Source organism: Schistocerca piceifrons, chromosome 5 (genome assembly GCF_021461385.2).
Source record: "Schistocerca piceifrons isolate TAMUIC-IGC-003096 chromosome 5, iqSchPice1.1, whole genome shotgun sequence".
NCBI classification, from domain to species: Eukaryota; Metazoa; Arthropoda; class Insecta; order Orthoptera; family Acrididae; genus Schistocerca; species Schistocerca piceifrons.
This window is the reverse complement of record NC_060142.1, coordinates 79,550,688-79,577,081: the sequence shown is the minus strand read 5'-3', so window position 1 is coordinate 79,577,081 and position 26,394 is coordinate 79,550,688. Positions and strand designations below refer to the sequence as shown.

General features: G+C 46.4%; 1 protein-coding gene across 1 annotated transcript in view; it reads left to right on the top strand.

Annotated features, from left to right (window-relative positions):
- Positions 1 to 7,383: 7,383 nt before the first annotated feature.
- The window catches only part of LOC124798751 (venom dipeptidyl peptidase 4-like), a 329,107-nt gene continuing 310,096 nt past the window's right edge, over positions 7,384 to 26,394 (top strand). The window contains exons 1-2 of the mRNA XM_047262278.1: positions 7,384 to 7,504; positions 16,602 to 16,725. Coding sequence (XP_047118234.1) covers positions 7,445 to 7,504; positions 16,602 to 16,725 — 184 coding nt within the window. The 5' untranslated portion in view covers positions 7,384 to 7,444. The remainder of the gene's footprint in view (positions 7,505 to 16,601; positions 16,726 to 26,394) is intronic.

Sequence of the window (26,394 nt, the reverse complement as noted above, 5' to 3'; positions counted from 1 at the left end):
CAAGTCACGATGTAATCATACAAACTGTCAACCAGATTTCCATACGATCGTGCTCTACATGGAAGATGGCATTTCGGTCAACGGAAAACCACGCCAACGATGATGTCAGGGCACCTATAAAACGGACTAGTGTTTGCCGGGTAGTCCCACATCCACAGTCGCTGTGTACACAGTCACAGGCAGTGCAGATGGCACAGGGAAGACGTCTACCACACCCTCCGCGGTGGAGGGCCATAGAAAGAATGGAAGCAGGACAGTCGCAAACTCATGTGGCCCGATGGCTTAACGTGAATCGTTCTGTTGTTTCCCGGATGTGGCGACAGTTTATAGAGTGCAAAACTGTACCCCGAAGACCAGGGGAGGGCCGACCACGAGTGACATCAAGGGCACGATGGTACCGCTTAAGTACGAGGTGCATTCAAGTTCTAAGGTCTCCGATTTTTTTTCTCCGGACTGGAAAGAGATAGAAACATGCGCATTGTTTTAAAATGAGGCCGCGTTCATTGTCAATACGTCCCAGAGATGGCAGCACCGTACGGCAGATGGAATTTTACCGCCAGCGGCGAGAATGAGAACTGTTTTAAATACTTAAAATGGCGACGTTTTCCTTACTTGAACAGCGTGCAATCATTCGTTTTCTGAATTTGCGTGGTGTGAAACCAATTGAAATTCATTGACAGTTGGAGACATGTGGTGATGGAGTTATGGATGTGTCGAAAGTGCGTTCGTGGGTGCGACAGTTTAATGAAGGCAGAACATCGTGTGACAACAAACCGAAACAACCTCGGGCTCGCACAAGCCGGTCTGACGACATGATCGAGAAAGTGGAGAGAATTGTTTTGGGGGATCGCTGAATGACTGTTGAACAGATCGCCTCCAGAGTTGGCATTTCTGTGGGTTCTGTCCACACAATCCCGCATGACGACCTGAAAATGCGAAAAGTGTCATCCAGGTGGGTGCCACGAATGCTGACGGACGACCACACGGCTGCCCATGTGGCATGTTGCCAAGCAATGTTGACGTGCAATGACAGCATGAATGGGACTTTCTTTTCGACGGTTGTGACAATGGATGAGACGTGGATGCCATTTTTCAATCCAGAAACAAAGCGCCAGTCAGCTCAATGGAAGCACACAGAGTCACCGCCACCAAAAAAATTTCGGGTAACCGCCAGTGCTGAAAAAATGATGGTGTCCATGTTCTGGGAGGGCGTAATCCTTACCCATTGCGTTCCAAAGGGCACTACGGTAACAGGTGCATCCTACGAAAATGTTTTGAAGAACAAATTCCTTCCTGCACTGCAAAAAAAACGTCCAGGAAGGGCTGCGCGTGTGCTGTTTCACCAAGACAACGCACCCGCAAATCGAGCTAACGTTACGCAACAGTTTCTTCGTGATAACAACTTTGAAGTGATTCCTCATGCTCCCTACTCACCTGACCTGGCTCCTAGTGACTTTTGGCTTTTTCCAACAATGAAAGAAACTCTCCGTGGCCGCACATTCACCAACCGTGCTGCTATTGCCTCAGCGATTTTGCAGTGGTCAAAACAGACTCCTAAAGAAGCCTTCGCCGCTGCCATGGAATCATGGCGTCAGCGTTGTGAAAAATGTGTACGTCTTCAGGGCGATTACGTCGAGAAGTAACGCCAGTTTCATCGATTTCGGGTGAGTAGTTAATTAGAAAAAAAATCGGAGGCCTTAGAACTTGAATGCACCTCGTACAGAGCAGGAACTGGCATCTGACTTTGCAGCATCCACTGGTCGTGTTGTATCGAGGCAAACGGTGTAGAGAATGTTTCGACTGAGTGGTCTTTATTGTCAGAGACCTTCTGTATGTGCGCCTCTGACGCGTCTTCGCAGAAGGGAACGTCTAGAGTGGGTCTTCAACATGCCACCTGGACAGTCGAAGAGTGGCCAATGTTCTTTTCACAAATGAATCTCGATTCGGTCTGGAGAGTGATTCTCGTCGGATTCGCATCTGAAGGGTATATAGAACAGGATTTCGAGAGCCCAACATTATGTAAAGAGACCGATATCGAGGAGGATTGCTATTGGTCTGGGCAGGGATTATGTTGACCTCTCGGTGACGAGATCTTGGGAGCTCATGTACGGTTGTTGCGAGATTCTGTGCGCCCAGAAATCGTACCGATGGACGACAATGCTCGACCACATAGAGGACAGGTGATTGATGTTTTCTTGGAAACAAAAGATATCGCACGCACGGCGCGGCATGCTCGCTCTCCCGATTTGAATCCCACGAAGCATGTCTGAGATGCACTAGGGAGCTGACCTGCATCTCGTCATCATCCACCAACTACCCTCCAAGACTTGCAAGCGGCTCTGCAGAAAGAATGTGCGTTATTGCCTCAACATAATATTGATAACATCATTAACAGCGTACCGCGTCGTTTGTCAGGCCTGTATTGCTGCCAGAGGTGGTCATACCCCTGACTGAGCACCTTAACCAGTTGTCAGAATGTGTGTGTGCAACTCAGGTAAGTTGGAAAAAACGAAGAACATTTTCGTCTACTGTTATCCAAGTTGCAGTTGTTTACTTTCTGTTTTCATTACACTGCTTCTACTTTACTATCGCCTGTTTACATTTTTTTGCGTCAAAATAAACGCAAACTGGCGAAATTTCTGTTTGTTAGGTTACTTTTGGACACCAGTGTAAATACATTTTGTTCTTCATAAATAAGAGCTTTTGCGATATTCTTCATGCAGTTACTCATTATTTTTCAGTCTAGTCTGTAGCCAGTGTTTGGGAGACTGATGCCATGATAGTTGCCGGCCGGGGTGGCCGAGGGGTTCTAGGCTCTACAGTGTGGAACCGCGAGACCGCTACGGTCGCATGTTCGAATCCTGCCTCGGGTATGGATGTGTGTGATGTCCTTAGGTTAGTTAGGTTTAAGCAGTTCTAAGTTCTAGGGGACTGACGACAAGTCCCATAGTGCTCAGAGCCATTTGAACCATGATAATTTTTACACTCGTTACGTTTCGCTTTCTTGATAAGAGAGATTACTTCCGCTGTATACCAAGGGTCGGGGATTTTACATATCCAACATTCATTTATTAACTGTAGAAGTCTTCATATTTAATCAGTTCTGCATTTATTCTATCTATTCCAGTAGCTTTTCTGTTCTTCATGCCTTTCACACCCTCTTGTAGTTCGTCCGTAGTAACTGGATCTACCGTTTCATCGTACATTCCTTCCCCACAGTCATATTCGACCTTCAGTGTGCACCACAAGTTTGTATAATGATTTATCCATTGTTCATTGGGTATAATGTCCAGTGAGGCGATGTCTTGTTCTGTTTCTTGTTCAGGGCTTTCATAGTCTTATATGTACAATGCTGCCTACAGTGTACGTCATATTCTAAGACATAACACGCAATTTATATTCTGTAATGATATGAAATACACAAGAGACTAACATTGAATGATATGCGGTCCTAATTATGTCCAAAACAACCAACCAAATAAACAAACGAAGAGAAGTTGTCGTCTCCCCGTTTCTGTCTTACACATTCACTTATCTTTCCTTCCCAATACTGGTAGTGCTGCCGGCAATCCTACCATTTACTACATCATTTACGTATTGTACCAAAATTACCGAACCGTAGTTTTGGTAGAGCGCAGCTCTAGTTATGGCTCACCAGTGTATATCCGCTTTGGGAGAGGAGCTTGTTTTACTACCATTTCACTGTCGTACGGTAACAACGTATATATACGATTGCAGTTGCATCATTAGTGGACGAGAGCAAGAGAAGCTCGTCTGCCAAATTGAATCAAACAGAGGCGACCGAAATTAAGTTGCGGCAAGACGTAACGTGTTGTTCTGTTCTTGTCTACAAAAGCAGTGAAGACATTCCTGAATGGACAATAAATGAAATGTGCGTGTGGCATTGTTGGCCGGGAGGCCCCATCCGGTGGAGTTCGGCCTCCGAGTGCAAGTCGTATTTCCGTCGACGCCACACTGGGCGACTTGCGCGCCACTGATGGGGATGAAATGATGGTGAGGACAACACAACACCGAGTCCACGAGCGGAGAAAATCTCCAACCCGGCCGGGAATCAAACCCGGGCCCGCTGCTTGGAAGGCAAGCACGTTTCCACTTTCTTTATCTCATTTTTTGCTCTATATTGTTCGTTGAATTTGTTCGGGGCGGACGTCCGATGACAGCCGTTTAGGTTCTTCGATGATCCACTCACTCAGTTTTTGTGACAGAAACCCTCTGACCGAACACGCTGAGCTACCGTGCTGGCGCCATTCAGCTAAGCAGGCGGACCCTGAATGGACAGTATACTCTAAACATCTTGGCAATACAAAGCTATGGGTCGACGAAGACACCGCACATGTGAGTAAGATGGCAGGACCATTCAGGGGCCACAACAAGCCTAAAGGCAAGCCCTGCAGGAAATAATAATATCTGAATAAGTACAACGACAATCCAGTCCAAAGTTGCAAACATAGTGAAAAATGGTATATCCGAGATGTGAAAACCATGTCAAAAATGTGCAACGAACAGTTACAGTGCATACAGATAACCATGGACCAAATGCAATTCTCTGTATGCGCTGTAACTGCACATTTTTGACATGGTTTTCACATCTTCGGAAATACCAGTTTTTAGTATGTTACGATTATCTGCAAATGCGTCTCGATCCGAAACTAGTCATCGAGTGAATAAAAAAAAGTAAAATTTACAACTTTGGAATCGTTATTCGTTGTACTGATTAACAGAAGCTGCTGACAAACAGTTTCTCCAGCACGTTGGACGTTCGTGAATATCTGAATGATCAATGATCAGCTTGAGATGGCAACTACTGGCATTGCTCCATAAAATTTTGAATTCCGTTGAACTGTGGAATTCTGTGGCAGGAAAATCGCAAAGCCACAGCAAAGGAAAGCACAATCTTAATGACGTGCTCAAACATTTCATAGTCTTCTTTGCGCTGGACTCAACCATTTTACACCGAGCGAGGTGGACTCGCATTCGGGAGGACGGAGGTTCAAATTCGCGTCCAGCAATCTAGATTTAGGTTTTCGGTGATTTCCTAAATCGCTCCATGCAAATGCCGAGGTGGTTCCTTTGAAAGGTCACGGCCGATTTCCTTCCTCATCCTTTACACAATCCGAACCTGCGCCCGTCCCTAATGACGTCGATGTCGGCGGGACGTTAAAGCCAATCCTCCTTCCTTCCCTGAACGCTTTTGTGTAGGGACTTCAGAACGTAAGCTAGACGCATCGTTCCACGCTAAGGCTTTTGCGCACCAAGAGTGGTGCATTGTCAGAAGAGTAAACATTCCAGGATTCCTGCAGACGCAATTCTGCTGCGCTGCGGGTAACATATGCGTCGCAGTGTGCTAGTGATGTAACTGGACACGTACTCCAAACTCCAAAGATGAAGCCCGCGGGAGAGTGCGATTATTCTCGGCAGGACGTCTAAACTGCATACAGTGTATCCATGAAATTCCGACGGTATGTGGACCAAATGCAATGTCGTGTTCTGCCGTTGTGAAACGGTGGCAAGAACTTGATGAATGCCACGTAGACATGACTCATGCTGATCGGAAAGTGCAGATTTTGCACCACGGTGTTTCCATCTTTTCGGTAAGCTCAAAGAACATATGAGGGGAAAAAGATTTTACAACGAAGGGGACGTTCACAAAGTAGTTCTCGAATGGTTCTGTGACCAAGGAGCGCATTTTTGTCGTCGAGGAACTGAACGATTGGCAGGAAGTTCCGACCATTGTTTACACAGACTTAATGACTATGTTGAAAAATACAGAGGGGTCCAGAAAAATCTAGACACCCTTTGATAGTCAATACTAATGGAACAAAACGGCGTATCGTTACAATTCTTGCACAGAGGGAAGGTTATGTTATGTGTTCAGAGTGACCCCCCCCCCCCCCCACCCGTATTAGTAACCAAACAACGTCGACGCTGCTGAACTGTTAACCAAACTACGGCTGTCAGTGTTGCCGGTGTGATAGACGTACGGAACGCCTCTATGGTTTCTGGTGGCTCGTTCAGTGCAACTGACTTCTGTTGATAAACTTCATTTTTCAAGGTCCCACCAGGTATAAGGCAAGAGGTGTAAGGGCCGGAAACCGTGGTGGGTACTCAACAGCTCCTCTTCGGCCTGTCCACCGTCCAGGCAGAATTGCATCCAAATAGGCTCTGACATCTCTGCGGTAGTGAGGCGGAGCGCCAGCTTACTGTAGGTAAAATCATTCACTTCGAAACACCTCTCAGATGGAAGGTAAAAATCGATGTTTGCAGCGTATTAAGATACACCTCACCACTGCAACATTGCAAAGAAGAGTGGACCAATCAACCAGAACGATGACAGACCACACAACGAATTAACACCGGTTAGATTAAAATGGTAGTCCACGTGAACTTGAGGATTTTCAGGAGCCCAGTACACGCAGTTATGGCGGGTTAGAGTACCGTTCACTTTGGATTGTACCTCGTCACACCAGATAACCATCCCTGAAAACAGTCCATCCTCGTGAAGCGTGCCTTCAAACAACTAGCGTTATTCCATCCTTCGATTCGGGTCCTCCTCGTTCATAGCATCCAGCCGTCTTGGAATGCACACTTTCAACTTCGCAACCTTCAGAATTCTTCGTACTCTTGATCGGCTTACCCTGCTTTCAAGAGCTCCCTGCTTCGCAGGTTTTTGAGGTGACCTAGTACAATGTTGCAACACAACAGCGTTGGAAGCTGGGTTTGTTGATGTTTTTAGTCGGCCAGATCTTTCCTTATGCACATCCTGAACAGTACCGTCGGCCCAAATTTATTCCGAATATGTTAAATTATTGCACATGTTGGTGACTGAGTTATGTACACATTATGTCATTACCACTGTACCTCCATCATGTTTTCGAGCTTCCAGTACCACTTCAATACGGCCTTGCATTGCTCAAACGACAATCTTAACTTCATTCATTGCGGCACTGTTATCTGCTAGAAAATGAGCGACAAGATCTGTTGGGAAAACAATAGACTACACTACTGCGCAAAAACGCGGCGGTATGTGATTTTGTTCCAAAGATATTAACTGTCAAAGAGTGTTTACATTTTTCTGGACCCCTCTGTAGTGTCATATACCTGTGTCGTCTTGAAGAGTAGTGAAGTGCTGAATAAAAGGTACTTGGCATGACATAATAATGTGCAGCTTACTTTCTCCTCCTCGTAGATTTTGGAATGTCGAGCGAGCTGTTAATTCTGCGTCTCTGCTCTGTACACAAGATGGCACATGGTTGCAGTGGACCTACGAGGAAGTACTGTGCGTCGGCTGTTCAGGGTTAGCGGCCAGATAACGTGACCCTGCGAGGGCGCCTCGCCAAATAATCTGTGCCTAATACGATTGGCAGAAGAATACTTAATTCAGAGGAGCGCCTCGTTGTCCTTAGTGTGCCAGTAGGAGCCGCCGATGAAGAATCGCCAAGACATAGCCTGGGGAAGCGGCATGACCCACCAGCTAACAGTAGCGGTGAGTTAATACACTATCTGCTGAGTCACCACCTCTCACTCAATCTTTCGCTTTATGTGCTCATGTGCTGCACTTAATCTCTGCGTTTTTTGTTGTTGTTGTTAATATGATAATGAACGTGACGTACTGCAGATGAGCTCCATTTTTGTGAAAACATCCTTCCAGTCTCTTAGGTAAACTGTAAATGATTCGAACTAACATTTCAGAAGTAATTTTGGCTGTTGCTTCTCCGATCTTAGTTTTGAGTTCTTCTGTTGTAGTACGTCGACTACGACATACTTAACAAATCCGCAAGACGCAATCACACGCTGACAGATTAGGAGCTCAGAGAAGGCAAAGGAATACCTCCGTTTCTCGAAACTGATACGGTTGCCAAACAACTGGAGTAAAGTAGCCACCGATATTCGTGCCGTGTGTGACATTGATCCCTCTTAATGAAACCAAGTGTTGTCAGTAAATTGTGGCAAGGTCCGCTGCTTTTAACAATTGTTTCGAGCACGGCGATTTGACTGCAGTTACAAGACCATTCTCGTTCTCAGAAGAAGGAAGGCCTATTATGGCATATGATGAAACAGGATACCACACCATGGTAAGTAACTTTGTTGCCGTGCAGTGGATATTGGTGGAGCTGAGTGTGATTTTATAGCGCATAATAACGAAAATTTTCTTTATTAAAGAAACCGTTAAGATGGAAATGAGCTTCGTCCGATATCCACTAGTTGTTAACAAACTGATTGTCGGCGTTTGGCTTCCAAGCATTCGTTCACAGAATTGTCGTCGCAGTAGGTGATCGTTAGGCTTCCGTTCCTGCGCTATCTGCAGCTTGTATGATTGGTAATGTCAGTCTGGTATCAACATCCTCCGAACACTTGAACTATGCAACTGTGAAGGCGATGCATCACGACGGATTGAACAGTGTGGGCTTCTCATGGCAGCAGCTCGAGCAGCTTCGATATTGTCTGCTGTAAGGCCTGGAGGTTTCTTTTTTACTGGTGAACCAGTTCGCTCAAAATTATGTACCGACATGTTGATTCCATGTGCTCATGGAGCGTAATCGTGAGGTCTTACATTGAAGTGATGGCTAAATTCCCTACGTGCAGCCTCCGCACTATCATTGTTTTTGTATTTATTTATTTATTTTATTTATTTATTTATTGTTCCGTGGGACCAAATTAAGGAGAAGTCTCCATGGTAATGGAATGAGTCAATATATGAAATTATAACACGATAGTAGAAACAGATAAAATGAAATATAAGAAACGTATTCAGGCGACAATTCGTAAGTTTAAATAAAGAAAATCAACAATGTATCACTGGAATTTGCTTAATTTTTAAGCTCTTCCAGGAGCTCCTCGACAGAATGGAAGGAGTGAGCCATGAGGAAACTCTTCAGTTTAGACTTAAAAGTGTTTGGGCTACTGCTAAGATTTTTGAGTTCTTGTGGTAGCTTATTGAAAATGGATGCAGCAGAATAGTGCACTTCTTTGTACACAAGAGTCAAGGAAGTGCATTCCACATGCAGGAACTTGAACTGTTCCGTCTCGCTTATAATGTGCCCATTCTGTCTGATCAAAATATCGGTTCTTGTTGAATTGTGAGTTAGAAACTGTAAAAACTGAGTCTTACTCTGATTTAGCATCAAATTATTTTCCACAAGCCACGAACTTATTTCATGAACTACATTATTTGATAATGTTTCAATATTACACACAAGATCCTTCACTACCAAGCTGGTGTCATCAGCAAACAGACATATTTTTGAATCACCTGTAATACTAGAAGGCATATCATTTATATAAATAAGAAACAGCAGTGGCCCCAGCACCGACCCTTGGGGAACGCCCCACTTAACAGTGCCCCATTTGGACTGAACATCACTACCACTCTCAATATTGCGGAGAATTGCCTTCTGCTTTCTGTCCTTAAAGTAAGAGGCGAACCAGTTGTAAGCTACTCCACTTACTCCATAATGGTCCAATTTCTGCAGTAATATTTTGTGGTCAACACAGTCAAAAGCCTTCGTTAAATCAAAGAAAACACCTAGAAGAAGCTTTGATGGCAAAAGCATGTTCCAGAGCACCCCAAGTACCCTGTTAACTAAATGGCAACGTGGCGTGAGCTAGTTTCTGTAAGTTTCTCGTCGTTAATAATCGCCCAGGACTGCCACCACTAATTTAAGAATTTCCCCTTTTTCTGAATCACCCACTAAAAACATATTGCTTTTGAAAGTACCGTGGATTTTGTACGCCTCGTAGCTATCTTAACAGTTTGATTTCGATACCTGAAATGAACTTGCCACAGACCTTTGAAGAGAAGGCCATTTCGCTGCTTTGTGACAAGTGTCACATCTCAGGTCTTGGCATTATTCTGTTTCTTTTTGTTGTAAAAAAAGAACGGACTGCCACCAGTGTTTTATATGTTTGTACTGAACTGTATCGTGTTGCTGAACCTCTGTTTTAATCAATTACGATGCTTTGGCATTATCAAATGGCTTTTTATGCGCCAGTTTGAAATTGCCCCGAAGAACTTCGAATTGCAGCTATGAAATACAGAAAATTAGCGATTTATCATTCTCTGAAATATTTTCAGAAATGAAAGACTTCCGTTTTTAATAACCACACCTGGTCATTCACCAAGTGGTGGGAACTTTATGGCTAATGTAAAGTAAGGAAAATAGTATCAAAAACTGAATTATAGGAAGGCAATATAGAAAATAGAAAATACACTCCTGGAAATGGAAAAAAGAACACATTGACACCGGTGTGTCAGACCCACCATACTTGCTCCGGACACTGCGAGAGGGCTGTACAAACAATGATCACACGCACGGCACAGCGGACACACCAGGAACCACGGTGTTGGCCGTCGAATGGCGCTAGCTGCGCAGCATTTGTGCACCGCCGCCGTCAGTGTCAGCCAGTTTGCCGTGGCATACGGAGCTCCATCGCAGTCTTTAACACTGGTAGCATGCCGCGACAGCGTGGACGTGAACCGTATGTGCAGTTGACGGACTTTGAGCGAGGGCGTATAGTGGGCATGCGGGAGGCCGGGTGGACGTACCGCCGAATTGCTCAACACGTGGGGCGTGAGGTCTCCACAGTACATCGATGTTGTCGCCAGTGGTCGGCGGAAGGTGCACGTGCCCGTCGACCTGGGACCGGACCGCAGCGACGCACGGATGCACGCCAAGACCGTAGGATCCTACGCAGTGCCGTAGGGGACCGCACCGCCACTTCCCAGCAAATTAGGGACACTGTTGCTCCTGGGGTATCGGCGAGGACCATTCGCAACCGTCTCCATGAAGCTGGGCTACGGTTCCGCACACCGTTAGGCCGTCTTCCGCTCACGCCCCAATATCGTGCAGCCCGCCTCCAGTGGTGTCGCGACAGGCGTGAATGGAGGGACGAATGGAGACGTGTCGTCTTCAGCGATGAGAGTCGCTTCTGCCTTGGTGCCAATGATGGTCGTATGCGTGTTTGGCGCCGTGCAGGTGAGCGCCACAATCAGGACTGCATACGACCGAGGCACACAGGGCCAACACCCGGCATCATGGTGTGGGGAGCGATCTCCTACACTGGCCGTACACCACTGGTGATCGTCGAGGGGACACTGAATAGTGCACGGTACATCCAAACCGTCATCGAACCCATCGTTCTACCATTCCTAGACCGGCAAGGGAACTTGCTGTTCCAACAGGACAATGCACGTCCGCGTGTATCCCGTGCCACCCAACGTGCTCTAGAAGGTGTAAGTCAACTACCCTGGCCAGCAAGATCTCCGGATCTGTCCCCCATTGAGCATGTTTGGGACTGGATGAAGCGTCGTCTCACGCGGTCTGCACGTCCAGCACGAACGCTGGTCCAACTGAGGCGCCAGGTGGAAATGGCATGGCAAGCCGTTCCACAGGACTACATCCAGCATCTCTACGATCGTCTCCATGGGAGAATAGTAGCCTGCATTGCTGCGAAAGGTGGATATACACTGCACTAGTGCCGACATTGTGCATGCTCTGTTGCCTGTGTCTATGTGCCTGTGGTTCTGTCAGTGTGATCATGTGATGTATCTGACCCCAGGAATGTGTCAATAAAGTTTCCCCTTCCTGGGACAATGAATTCATGGTGTTCTTATTTCAATTTCCAGGAGTGTATTATCTGCTTGTGTATACGTTGGCGGGTAGTGCACTCCCATGCTAACGGATTTACTTAGCGCCTGTCTCGTAAATGCGAGGGCGTGCTCAAAAGTAATGTTTTCAGAATCATTTTACGTGAAAATTTTTAAAGACTGTTAAATAAAACAGACTTTATCAACATTATGCGTCTTTATTCTTTATGTCTACCTATTTGTTTCTCAACATAGTCACCTTGGCGATGAATACATTTCTCCCAAAGAGAGACCAATTTGTTGATACCGTCAGTGTAGAATGCTTGACATTATTGACGGAGGCACAATCTCACCTCTGTTAGCACCGCTTCATCACTATCAATGTCAAGTCCTCGACGGTCTTGCAGTTTTGGAAACAGGTGAAAATCGGATGGGGCTAAGTTGGAAGTGTATGGAAGGATGGTCGATGACAGTTAACCCAAGGCGTCGGATTGTTGCTAACGTCGCAGCGCATGTGTGTAGTCTGGCACTGGCATGCTGTCGTGCTCCATTTGTGATCGAACTCCTCGAATTCGGGCTTTCAGTTTTCTGACTGTCTCGCAGTACCTTGCACAGTATATGGTGGTGCCCTTAGGCATGAATCCCAAACGCACCATGCCTTGAACACTCCAGAACACTTGGAGCATGACTTTTCATGCCGATGGCTTGTCTTGAACATTTTTTGCATCGATGATCCCTGGGGCCAAACTACATTGATGTTTACTTTTTTCGGGGTCAAAACGATCAACCCAACCTTTATCACCTGTCACATGGTTATTAAACAACCCATGACTCTCACGCTCAAAACCCAAAAGAAATTGTTGGCCGATGTCCAGTCTCCTCTGATTGATGTTAAGAATGAGCATTCGAGGTTCCAATTGTGCACACACGTTTCTGTAACGCAGTTCAACATTTATGACCTGGGTACGCTCTCTTGGTATGCCATACTTGCCCGAGAGCTGTATCTGTGTTATTTGTCGATTTTCTCTGCTGAGTTCATCAACCCCATTCCAATGAGTCTCGTCGGATGCCGTACGCGATCGTCCACGCTGAGCCCAGTCACACACGTTGAGATTAGCATAGTCGTTCCCTTCACTAAGAGGACGAAAAACCCGACGTCGCGAATTACTGATGTCGATACAGTCATCACCGCACACATCTTTCATTCTTCTATGAACTCCAATTGAAGGAGGTTTTCTGTAGTTACAAAAATTCGATTACAGCACGCTGTTTCTCAAGCACCGACATAGGTTACACACCGCCATGCTACATGCTAAAATTTGAAGCCATCTAGCGGCAGACGGTTGTGGCTTGCGTCATCGAAGCGGAAGTAATATGTATAACATGTAATACCTCATCCGATATTGGAAACAGAATAAAAACATTAGGAGGCATTACATTTTAACACGCTGTGGGTGGTGCGGCCAATGATGATTGCCTGGGTGAACTGCTCAAAGTGGGTTTGGAGGGTGCATTGGTACCGTTGAAGGGTAGGACAGAGAGCTAGGAAGGCGGTGTCATCAACATATTGGAGGAGGTGCACAGGTGGGGGTGGTTTGGGCATATCGGCGGTGGACAGAAGAGGGGAGAGGACGGAGCCTTGGGGGGCGCCAGCGGCGGGATAAAAGATATAGGAGTTGGTATTGTGGAGGGTGATATAGAAAGAATGGTGTGGGAGGAAGGAGGCGACTAGATGGACAAATTTGATGGGCAGGGTGTAGGTTCGGAGTTTAAAGAGGAGACCGGGATGCCATACGCGGTCTTAAGCATTTTGAAGGTCGAGGGAAAGAAATGACGGAGCAACGGGAGTTACGTTGGAGGGAGAGAACGTGGACGAGGTGAAGGAGTTGGTCTTTGACGGAGAAGGAGGGTTGGAAGCCACACTGGGTAAGGGGAAGGAGGTGGTGTTGATTCAGGTGGCGATGGATACGACGGGAGAGGGTGGATTCGAAGACCTTTCTGAAGACGGAGGTGAGGCAACGGAAGGGATTTGTTGGGTTTCAGGAATAAGAGGACGCGGGAAGTCTTCCACAGGTCGGGGTAGAAGCCGGTGGAGAAGATGATGTTGTATAAATCGGCAAGGACAGTCAGGAAGGAGAAGGGGCATTCTCTGAGGTGGCGGTAGGTGACACAGTCGTAACTAGGGGCCGTGTTGCGTTTTGACCAGAGGATAAGTTTAGCTCTTTTTATCAGTATTATTACTATAAATACACCTTAGTTGTGGCTACTGTTGAGAAGTAACTTTTCTTCGTTTAATGAATTTCGATTTGCATCTGTGGGATGCATTGCTTCAGTTACAAAAAAAACAAATGTGGTGTCACCGCCAGACACCACACTTGCTAGGTGGTAGCTTTAAATCGGCCGCGGTCCATTAGTACATGTCGGACCCGCGTGTCGCCACTGTCAGGGATCGCAGACCGAGCGCCACCACAAGGCAGGTCTCGAGATACGGACTAGCACCCGCCCCAGTTGTATGGACGACGTAGCTAGCGACTACACGGACGAAGCATAGCTCATTAGCCGAGCAGATAGTTAGAATAGCCTTCAGCTAAGTCAAAGGCTACGACCTAGCAAGGCGCCATTAGTAACATTGCATGTATCTAAAGAGTCTCACTTGTATCGCCACAATCTCCAGATGTACCAAAAGGACGGATTAAAGTTAAGTATTCCAGAAGCTACGTACTTTTCTTTATAGCATTCATTACGTATCCCGTTTCAGACCTCACGCCTTCCTGCTTTAGCTTAGCGCGTGCCTTTCGGCTTCCTCTCATTGTGTCTAGGCTGTCTTGTCTAGACACAACAACAAATACACTCCTGGAAATGGAAAAAAGAACACATTGACACCGGTGTGTCAGACCCACCATACTTGCTCCGGACACTGCGAGAGGGCTGTACAAGCAATGATCACACGCACGGCACAGCGGACACATCAGGAACCGCGGTGTTGGCCGTCGAATCGCGCTAGCTGCGCAGCATTTGTGCACCGCCGCCGTCAGTGTCAGCCAGTTTGCCGTGGCATACGGAGCTCCATAGCAGTCTTTAACACTGGTAGCATGCCGCGACAGCGTGGACGTGAACCGTATGTGCAGTTGACGGACTTTGAGCGAGGGCGTATAGTGGGCATGCGGGAGGCCGGATGGACGTACCGCCGAATTGCTCAACACGTGGGGCGTGAGGTCTCCACAGTACATCGATGTTGTCGCCAGTGGTCGGCGGAAGGTGCACGTTCCAGTCGACCTGGGACCGGACCGCAGCGACGCACGGATGCACGCCAAGACCGTAGGATCCTACGCAGTGCCGTAGGTAACCGCACCGCCACTTCCCAGCAAATTAGGGACACTGTTGCTCCTGGGGTATCGGCGAGGACCATTCGCAACCGTCTCCATGAAGCTGGGCTACGGTCCCGCACACCGTTAGGCCGTCTTCCGCTCACGCCCCAACATCGTGCAGCCCGCCTCCAGTGGTGTCGCGACAGGCGTGAATGCACGGTACATCCAAACCGTCATCGAACCCATCGTTCTACTATTCCTAGACTGGCAAGGGAACTTGCTGTTCCAACAGGACAATGCACGTCCGCATGTATCCCGTGCCACCCAACGTGCTCTAGAAGGTGTAAGTCAACTACCCTGGCCAGCAAGATCTCCGGATCTGTCCCCCATTGAGCATGTTTGGGACTGGATGAAGCGTCGTCTCACGCGGGCTGCACGTCCAGCACGAACGCTGGTCCAACTGAGGCGCCAGGTGGAAATGGCATGGCAAGCCGTTCCACAGGACTACATCCAGCATCTCTACGATCGTCTCCATGGGAGAATAGCAGCCTGCATTGCTGCGAAAGGTGGATATACACTGTACTAGTGCCGACATTGTCCATGCTCTGTTGCCTGTGTCTATGTGCCTGTGGTTCTGTCAGTGTGATCATGTGATGTATCTGACCCCCAGGAATGTGTCAATAAAGTTTCCCCTTCCTGGGACAATGAATTCACGGTGTTCTTATTTCAATTTCCAGGAGTGTATGTTAAAACTGAGTAAGTACGTGGAATATTAACGTTTATGTCTTAACTCAAAATGTAAACAAATGTGTCACCTCAGCGTCACGAGACTATTTCGGTTCGAAGTTGCCACATGCACAGTACGCTGCACTGAGTCTATACGTACTGCTACTCTGTGGGTGATAGTGATAGCAACAACTGAGAAAAACTATGCCAGCAAGACCCCCTGTTGTTAGCTCTGGTGAATAAAACTTTTGTTAGTATTGTTAGTACGGCGATACAAGTTGAAGTTTCAGTTTTGTTGGCTAAATACTGATCGCAATGAATATTTTATTAAATCTGTAGACTCAGTGTAGTAGTTCCAGTTTACTGACATTAATGTAATAAATGTAATATTAACAGCAATTTAAATACAGGGAATTAACGAACGGTACATTTTTGCTAAATACATCTTTATGTAAATTCTTTTAGAAGGAAGGCTGCTGCAAAAATTTAACAAATCTTTCATCAATTCTTCGTCTACATTCGTATAACGACCCAGCTAGCCTGCTTAGCATCTGTGTGAGTACTTACTATACGAAGGAAAACGGCTAATACTATGATACAACGAATTTCCTTCTTGCACAGTGTTTTTTTTTTAATTAGAAAACGTTCTCAGTTCATTCTGAACTCAGTCCGAAGCAAGTTTGGAGGTGAAATGTAATTGTGAACGAAGATGATTTAGCGGTTACTAGGCAAGACGTGTTTCTTTGGGAGGTCAAACTTAAAGTATGAAAGAATCTTTCTCTCATTTTCTAAAAAACAACATTTTGTGAGATCGGTCTTGCCTACAATGACTGCAGTTGTACTGGTGTGTATTGGGAAAGTTTCGAAGAAAACATACTGAACACACCCAGTCACACGTGATGTTTAAGTGAACAACTCTGTTTAGAATATCAGCCTGGATTTTTATGTTCCTCATTCTACAGGCTGTTTGCGTGGTGCTGCTGCAAAGCGCGATGGCTGCTTCTGTGCAACGGCAGCCGTGGACCCTGGAAGAAATAACACCCAGCGAATCTCCATCACGATCAATGAAGATGGATTGGGCAGGAGGTGAGTACAATTTGGGATTTCTGCTAAAATCTTTTTATTATTGCACCAATATTGCGTCTGTAAAAAAAGGGTGAAATTAGTGTGAAAATATGAGTAATGTTGACGAACTGATGTATATACAATGCAAGACTGCGGAAGTAAGACTGTATTAAATGTTCTCGGGCTTCCAGACACCTAAAGCCGTTAAAATACTGCGAGCTTTAGACCAGGCACTCAGTGGCTGTTATCAAGTGGAATGACACTTCACTTGATAAAGGACAAGGAGCAGTTGGTCGAAAGCTTGTGGCATTTTAGCCACTTGGGCGCCGCTGGAAATTTTAGAACATTTTACTTCAGTGATACACAGATTGCAGAAGTCTTTGATGTTTAGCAATAGCGTGGAAACCTGCAAACTTTGAGTCGCCATGTACTGGGAATGCACCGCTGTGGAGTCACGCTCACAATGCAGCAGTCGCTCAGTCCTGACGACACAGACATTCAAGTCTTCTAGAGGGAGCCAACAGGACACTAGAATAATCTTGTTTCCATAATAGTACTTCTCATTTCGACGCATACAAGGTGTTTCTCGTAAGAAATAGCACCCGTTTTACTCCTCGAACAGTTCTTGATATCACAACAAGGTTTTCGTCAAATAATAGTAAGTAGAAGGCTCCGCAATTTTATTGCATGTTTAACCGTTTTGATTCTTGTATCAACTGAAATACTGAAGCAAATATGGTTCTTGAAGTGCAGGAATATACTTTTTAACAGCACTCGACATCTCTTCAAAAGCCGACTACGGCGAGTACTGTGATATAAAACTTAACTATGGCAACTTAAAGACTATTCGCAATATTATCCGAGAAACGAGCTAAAATTGAATGGCTGGAATCGATTCTTGCACTGTCAATACTATCAATTGGTGTCCTCATGCCACGCTCCAATGCTTCAAACCTTTTGCCTGTTTACTTCTTTCAATAAGAGCTACTCACTTAAACATGAATATGTACACACACTTGAAATATTTTTAAAAGCCTCTTATGATCTACAAGAAGTCGGCACATGCACTGCCAGAAAAAAAAGAAAAGATAAGAAATACGCGGACAGGGAGGAAGAAACGAAATGGAACTAAACAGGTTGAGAGGGTATTTGATGTTATTTCTTTGATTACGATATCGTGTCCAATTTACGAAGAACTTGGTACTATGAACCCACTTGTCAGTATGACGCTGCACCTCTTTGTCCTAGATATATGCAATGATTCTACTGGGAAGGATGTAATAAAGCCATTGCATCCTCTCCTGAGGCAAAGCGGCCCACAAATGTTGTACCTGGTCCCGTGCAAGTGCACTACTGGCCTCTAAATTAGCTACACCACGAAGATGACGTGCTACAGACACGACATTTAGCCGACAGGAAGAAGATGCTGTGGTATGCAAATGATTAGCTTTTCAGGGCATTCACACAAGGTTGGCGTCGGTGGCGACACCTACAACATCCTGACATGAGGAAAGTTTCCAATCGGTTTCTCATACACAAACAGCAATTGACCGGCGATGCCTGGTGAAACGTTGTTGTGATGCCTCGTGTAAGGAGGAGAAATGCGTACCATCACGTTTCCGACTTTCATAAAGGTCGGATTGTACCCTACCGCGATTGCGTTTTATCGTATTGCGACATTGCTGCCCGCGTTGGTCGAGATCCAATGACTGTTAGCAGAATATGGAATCGGTGGGTTCAGGAGGGTAATATGGAACGCTGTGCTGGATCCCAACGGCCTCATATCACTAGCAGTCGAGATGACAGGCATCTTATCCGCATGGCTGTAACGAATCGTGCGGCCACGTCTTAATCCATGAGTCAACAGATAGGGTCGTTTGTAAGACAACAACCATCTGCACGGAGAGTTCGACGGCGTTTGCAGCAGCATGGACTATCAGCTCGGAGACCATGGTTGCGGTTACCCTTGACCCTGCACCACAGACAGGAGCGCCTGCGATGGTGTACTCAACGGCGAACCTGGGTGCACGAATGGCAAAACGTCATTTCTTCGGTTGAATCCAGGTTCTGTTTACAGTATCATGATGGTCGCATCCGTGTTTGGCAACGTCGCGGTGAACGCACATTGGAAGCGTGTATTTTTCGTCGCCATACTGGCGTATCACCCGGCGTGATGGTATGGGGTGCCATTGGTTACACGTCCCTGTCTCCTCTTGTTCGCATTCACAGCACTTTGAATAGTGGACGTTACATTTGAGATGTGTTACGACCCGTGGCTCTACCCTTCATTCGATCCCTGCGAAACCTTACATTTCAGCAGAACAATGCACGACTGCATGTTGCAGGTCCTGTACGGGCCTTTCTGGATACAGAAAATGTTCGACTGCTGCTGTGGCCAGCACATTCTCCAGATCTCTCACCAACTGAAAACATCTGGTCAATGGTGGCCGAGCAACTGGCTCGTCACAATACGCCAGTCACTACTCTTGATGAACTGTGGTATCGTGTTGAAGCTGCATGGGCAGCTGTACCTGTACACGCCATCCAAGCTCTGTTCGACTCAATGCCCAGGCGCATCAAGGCCGTTATTACGGCCAGAAGTGGTTGTTCTGGGTACTGATTTCTCAGGATCTATGCACCCAAATTGCTTGAAAATGTAATCACATGTCAGTTCTAGTATAATATATTTGTCCAATGAACACCCGTTTATCATCTACATTTCTTCTTGGTGCAGCAATTTTAATGGGCAGTAATGTATATCCTAGATACTGACACTAGGACGGAGTCGTCGTTCGAGCCGATCTCACACGTGTTCTATCGGGGTTAGATCTGATGGAGGCCATGGTTGTAACTCCATACCATGCAGGCAGTTGACAGAGACAGGTGCCATGTGTGGAAGTGCATTGTCCTGTTGAAAAATGTTGCATAAGAGGTAACACACGAGACGACACTGGACATCCGTGACATACATTTGTCCCGTCAGAGATCCATCAGTAACTATCAGCTGTGACTTAAAGTCATACCTATCTACGTCTACATCTACATTATACTCCGCAAGCCACCTAATGGTGTATGGCGGAGGGTTCTTTCGGTACCACTATCTGATCCCTCCATCCCTGTTCCACTCGCGAATAGTGCGTGGGAACAATGATTGTCGGTAAGCCTCTGTATTGGCTCTAATTTCTCGAACTTTCTCGTCGTAGTCAATACGCGAGATGTAGGGTGGGAGCGGGGAGGAGGAAGTCATATGTTGCCCGACTACTTCTGAAAAGTGCTGTCCTGAAATTTCAATAGTAAATCTCTCCGTGATGCACAATGTCTCTCTTGTAACGTCTGCCAGTGGAGTTTGTTTAGCATCTCCGTAACGCTCTCCCACCGGCTAAACGGTCCCGTCACGAAACACTACACTATCCGATACGGATCCTAGACAGATGAACAATACTCAAGAAACGAGCGAACAAACACCTTATGAGCCACTTCTTTCGTGGATGAGTTACATTTCCTTAAGATTCTTCCGATGAATCTGAGTCTGGTGTCTACTTTTCCCACTATCTGTTTTATATGGTCATTCCACTTATGGTCGCTCTGGATAGTTACGGCGTGATATTTTATAGCAGACGCTGTCTCTAGCTGTTTGTCGTCAATAGTGTAGCTGTACAATAATGGATTTCTTTTCCTATGTATGCGCAATATGTTACATTTATTTACGTTCAGGGCCAACTGCCAGAGCCTACACCATTCACGAATTCTGTGCAATTCGTTCTGGAAATTCTTACCATCTTCTGGCGTTGCTACTTTAGTATAGACAACTGCATCATCTGCAAATAGCCTTAAAGAACATCCGATGCTTTCTACTAGATCATTTACATATATTGTAAACAGCAACGGTCCTGTCTCACTTCCCTGAGGTACTTCGGATATCACCTTTACATCTGTCGATTCAGTTCCGTTATGAGCGACCTGTTGAGTTCTGGCTGCAAAAAAAACCTTGAATCCAATCGCAAGTCTGCTCCGATACTCCGTAAGCTCGTATTTTTTTCATTAAACAGCAGTGCGGGACGGTGTCAAATGCCTTACTGAAATCAAGGAATCTGACCGCCGTTGTCCACCGCGCTGTGTGTGGATCTCATGGAGGAACAGAGCGAGCTGAGTTTCGCAGGATCTCTGTTTGCGGAATTCATGTTGATTTTTATGGAGGAGATGTTCATTTTCCAAAAACGTCATAATTCTTGAGCATAAAACATGTTCCGTAATTCTACAAGAGATTTACATCAATGATGTACGTCTATAATTGTGCTGATCTGTCTTACGACCTTTCTTAAAAATGTCAATGGCCCGCGCTTTTTTCCAGTCGTTAGGTACCTTTCGTTCTTCAAGACATCTACGATAAATTACCGCTAGAAGGGGAGCAAGTTCTTTCGCATAATCTTTATACAGGATTATTACAAATGACTGAAGCGATTTCACAACTCAATAATAACTTTATTATTTGAGATATTTTCACAATGCTTTGCACACACATACAAAAACTCAAAAAGTTTTTTTAGGCATTCACAAACGTTCGATATGTGCCCCTTTAGTGATTCGGCAGACATCAAGCCGATAATCAAGTTCCTCCCACACTCGGCGCAGCATGTCCCCATCAATGAGTTCGAAAGCATCGTTGATGCGAGCTCGCAGTTCTGGCACGTTTCTTGGTAGAGGAGGTTTAAACACTGAATCTTTCACATAACCCCACAGAAAGAAATCGCATGGGGTTAAGTCGGGAGAGCGAGGAAGCCATGACATGAATTGCTGTTTAAGAAATGTGGAACATCATGATGGAAGTGCGGTGGAGCACCATCCTGTTGAAAGTTGAAGTCGGCGCTGTCGGTCTCCAGTTGTGGCATGAGCCAATTTTCCAGCATGTCCAGATACACGTGTTCAACCTTTTCTTCGCTCACTGCAGGCCGACCCGTTCATTTCCCCTTACAGAGGCATCCAGAAGCTCTAAACTGCGCATACCATCGCCGAATGGAGTTAGCAGTTGGTTGGTGGATCTTTGTTGAACTTCGTCCTGAAGTGTCGTTGCACTGTTATGATTGACTGATGTGAGTGCATTTCAAGCACGACATACGCTTTCTCGGCTCCTGTCGCCCTTTTGTCTCACTGCGCTCTCGAGCGCTCTGGCGGCAGAAATCTGAAGTGCGGCTTCAGCCGAACAAAACTTTATGAGTTTTTCTACGTATCTGTAGTGTGTCGTGACCATATGTCAATGAATGGAGCTACAGTGAATTTATGAAATCGCTTCAATCATTTGTAATAGCCCTGTAGAATCTTACAGGTATCTCATCTGGTTCTGACGCCTCTCCATTACTAAGCGATTGTAGCTGCTTTTCAATTTCCAAGCACTCCTCAGACTGCTGCGCCTCTGTAAAACATAGGAAGAATAGGGCTTCTGCACAGGTCTCCGCCAAGCTCACGGACGATGGCTTGTCGTGTTCTAACATAGGTGGGAGAGGGAGAAAAGGGGCTACCGGTCAAGCTGCGCTCCCGAGAGCGGAAGGCCATGCGGTTCTAGGCGCTACAGTCTGGAGCCGAGCGACCGCTACGGTCGCAGGTTCGAATCCTGCCTCGGGCATGGATGTGTGTGATGTCCTTAGGTTAGTTAGGTTTAACTAGTACTAAGTTCTAGGCGACTGATGACCTCAGTAGTTAAGCCGCATAGTGCTCAGAGCCATTTGAACCATTTTTTTTAGCACTACTTAAACCTAACTAACCTAAGGACAACACACACATCCATGCCCGAGGCAGGATTCGAACCTGAGACCGTAGCGGTCGCGCGGTTCCAGACTGAAGCGCCTAGAACCGCTCGGTCACATCGGCCGGCCTGCTACAATGGAAAGTTATCAAGATTAAATGAGTGTGATGATGTTGTCATACTCGGCGCACGAGCGATTGGACACAGCATCTTCGAGGTAGCGATTAAGTGGGAATTTTTCCGTACGACCATTTCACGATTGTACCGTGAATATCAAATTTCCGACATCGCTGCGGCCGGAAAAAAATCCTGGGAAGAACGGGACCAACGACGACTGAAGCGAATCTTTCAAACCTTCCGCAAACTGCTGCAGATTTCAATGCTGGGGCATCAACAAGTGTCAGAGTGCGAACCATTCAACGAAACATCATCAACATGGGCCTTCGGAGCCGAAGGACCACTCGTGTATCCTTGATGACTGCACGATACAAAGCTTTATGCTTCGCCTGGCCGGCCGCGGTGGTCTCGCGGTTCTAGGCGCACAGTCCGGAACCGTGCAACAGCTACGGTCGCAGGTTTGAATCCTGCCTCGGGCATGGATGTGTGTGATGTCCTTAGGTTAGTTAGGTTTAAGTAGTTCTAAGTTCTAGGGGACTGATGACCACAGCTGTTAAGTCCCATAGTGTTCAGAGCCATGCTTCGCCTGGGCCCGTCAACACCGACATTAAACTGTTGATGAGTGGAAACATATTGCCTGGTCAGACGAATGTTGTTTCAAATTGTATCGAGCGGATGGACGTGTGCGGTTGTGGAGACAACCTCATGAATTCCACGGATCCTGCCTGTCAGCAGGGGACTGTTCCAGCTGGTGGAGGCTCTGTAACGGATTCGGGCTTGTGGAGTGATCTAGACACGATTCTGACACACAACGCGTATGTAAGCATCCTGTCTGATCATCTGCGCCCATTCATGTCCATTGATCATTCCGACGGACTTAGACAATTCCAGCAGAACAATGCGACACCCCACACGACCATAATTGCTACAGAGTGGCTCCAGGGCCACTCTTCTGAGTCTAAACACTTCCGCTGGCCACCACACTCCCCAGACATGAACGTTATTTCGCATATCTGGGACACGCTGCAATGTGCTGTTCAGTAGAGATCTCCACCTCTTCTTACTCTTACGGATTTATGGACAGCCCTGCAGGATTCATCGTGTCAGTTCCCTCCAGCACTACTTCAGACAGTAGTGGAGTCCATGCCACGCCGTGTTGCGGCACTTCTGCTCAGGGGGCCCTACACGACAATAGCCAGGTGTACTAGCTCCTTTGGCTCTTCAGTTTATACAGGGTTATTACAAATGACTGAAGCGATTTCACAGCTCTACAATAACTTTATTATTTGAGATATTTTCACAATGCTTTGCACACACATACAAAAACTCAAAAAGTTTTTTTAGGCATTCACAAACATTCGATATGTGCCCCTTTAGTGATTCGGCAGACATCAAACCGATAATCAAGTTCCTCCTACACTCGGCGCAGCATGTCCCCATCAATGAGTTCGAAAGCATCGTTGATGAGAGCTCGCAGTTCTGGCACGTTTCTTGGTAGAGGAGGTTCAAACACTGAATCTTTCACATAACCCCACAGAAAGAAATTGCATGGGGTTAAATCGGCAGAGCGTGGAGGTCATGACATGAATTGCTGACCATGATCTCCACCACGACCGATCCATCGGTTTTCCAATCTCCTGTTTAAGAAATGCCGAACATCATGACGGAAGTGCGGTGGAGCGCCATCCTGTTGAAAGATGAAGTCGGCGCTGTCGGTCTCCAGTTGTTGAACTTCGTCCTGAAGTGTCGTTGCACTGTTATGACTGACTGATGTGAGTGCATTTCAAGCACGACATACACTTTCTCGGCTCCTGTCGCCATTTTGTCTCACTGCGCTCTCGAGCGCTCTGGCGGCAGAAACCTGAAGTGCGGCTTCAGCCGAACAAAACTTTATGAGTTTTCTACGTATCTGTAGTGTGTCGTGACCATATGTCAATGAATGGAGCTACAGTGAATGTATGAAATCGCTTCAATCATTTGTAATAGCCCTGTATTTACCACCGTTGAAAAAACAAAAGAGGTGTTACCTCTGATGCGATTCACACTCTAGATAAAGCAAACGGTAAAATAAAGCTTTGCCAGTAAAATGGCTCTCGTTAAACAGTGAAACCTAAGTGGGTTCAAAATGGTTCAAATGGCTCTGAGCACTATGGGACTTAACTTCTCAGTCCCCTAGAACTTAGAACTACTTAAACCTAACTAACGTAAGGACATCAAACACATCCATGCCTGAGGCAGGATTCGAACCTGCGGCCGTAGCGGTCGCGCGGTTCCAGACTGTAGAGCCTAGAACTGCTCGAGCACTCCGGAACCTAAGTGGGTTACAGGTACATGCGTATGAACTGTATTCTCAGAAAACCACTTTTAAATATCATGATGCCCTATTTCTACTCGGCCATAACCTCCACCACAATGAAACACACAGTTGGGAGAGAGCAAAATGGGGAATTGCCACATCACTACACATCTTGTTCTCCTCCTTACCTCATGCTTGCTAGCATTCACGGTTAGTATCCCCATATCGTACAAGCTAACTATACAAGGGGCGTTCAGTAAGTAATGCAACACATTGTTTTTCCTTAAAGCAGGTTGGTTTTGTTCAGATTTCCACTATACCATATTATTCGCCACACTTTTGGCTGAAAAACTATTTTTCAATATAATATTCGTTCAATGCGACTGCTTTACGCTAGCTTACTGAGAGGGCTTGCATGGTGTCCCTCTACTGGTCACTGTTAGTGCGTCACTAACCTGCTCATCACCCACGAACCGCTTCCCACGAAGTGCATCCTTCATTGGGCCGACAGACGGAAGAAGGAAAGTGTGAGATCCGGGCGGTAGATTGGATGAGGAAGAACGGTCGAGTGAAGTCTCGAGTGCGCAGATTTGTCTGTGGTCTTGCGTTGTCATGCTGAAGTATGTTTACTCTTTTGTGGTGACGAACATGCTGAAATAATTTCTTCAATTTTCTGAAAGTAACACTTCAGAGTTGATCGTTGGTCCATGAGTGAAGACATCAAACAGAATAAGGCCTTCAGAATCCCATAGGACCGACACCTTGACTTTACCAGCTGAGTGTGCGGCTTTGAACTTTTTCTGCGGAGGAGAGGTGATGTGGTGCCAGTACTTGGCTTGCCATTTCATTTCCGGTTCAAAGAGATCAACCCATTTTTCATCGCCTGTCACGATCAGCCTGATAACGCACAAGAAGTTGCGTTCTGATAGTCTTTCATTGCCCTTCTGTTAGGTGGCGAGTAATACGCCTCTGATTACCCCAAATGGTGGATGACTTTGTCAGAACTACCAACAGAGATGTCCAGCTGAGCAACGAGGTGTCTAATTGTGACCTGGCGATCATCTCAATGAGAGTGTCCACACGTTCCAACATTGCAAGATTAGTTGGTTGGCTGATTCGGGGGAGGTGACGACCAGCCAGGTCATCAGTCTCTTCAAATGATGGAAGGATGGGGAAGAAAGTCAGCTGTGCCCTTTCAAAGAAATCATCCTGGCGTTTGTCTGTAGTGATTTAGGGTAATCACAGAAAACCTAAATGAGGATGGGCGGATGCGGGTTTGGACCGTCGTCCTCAAGAATGCGAGTCCAGTGTGCTAACCATGGCGCCACCTCACTCGGTACATTGCAAGAGTCACAGCTGTGTTCGCGGTCGGTCGACACAGGGGAGACCTGACAGGTTTGGACACCTTGTTGCAATGAAGGCAGACGCATCGCCCAACGACTCATTAGTGATTTTGTTCATTACCAGGTCTCCGTAGATATTCTGCAAGCGCCTGTGAATATCTGCGATACTCTGGTTTTCCACCAAAAGAAACTCA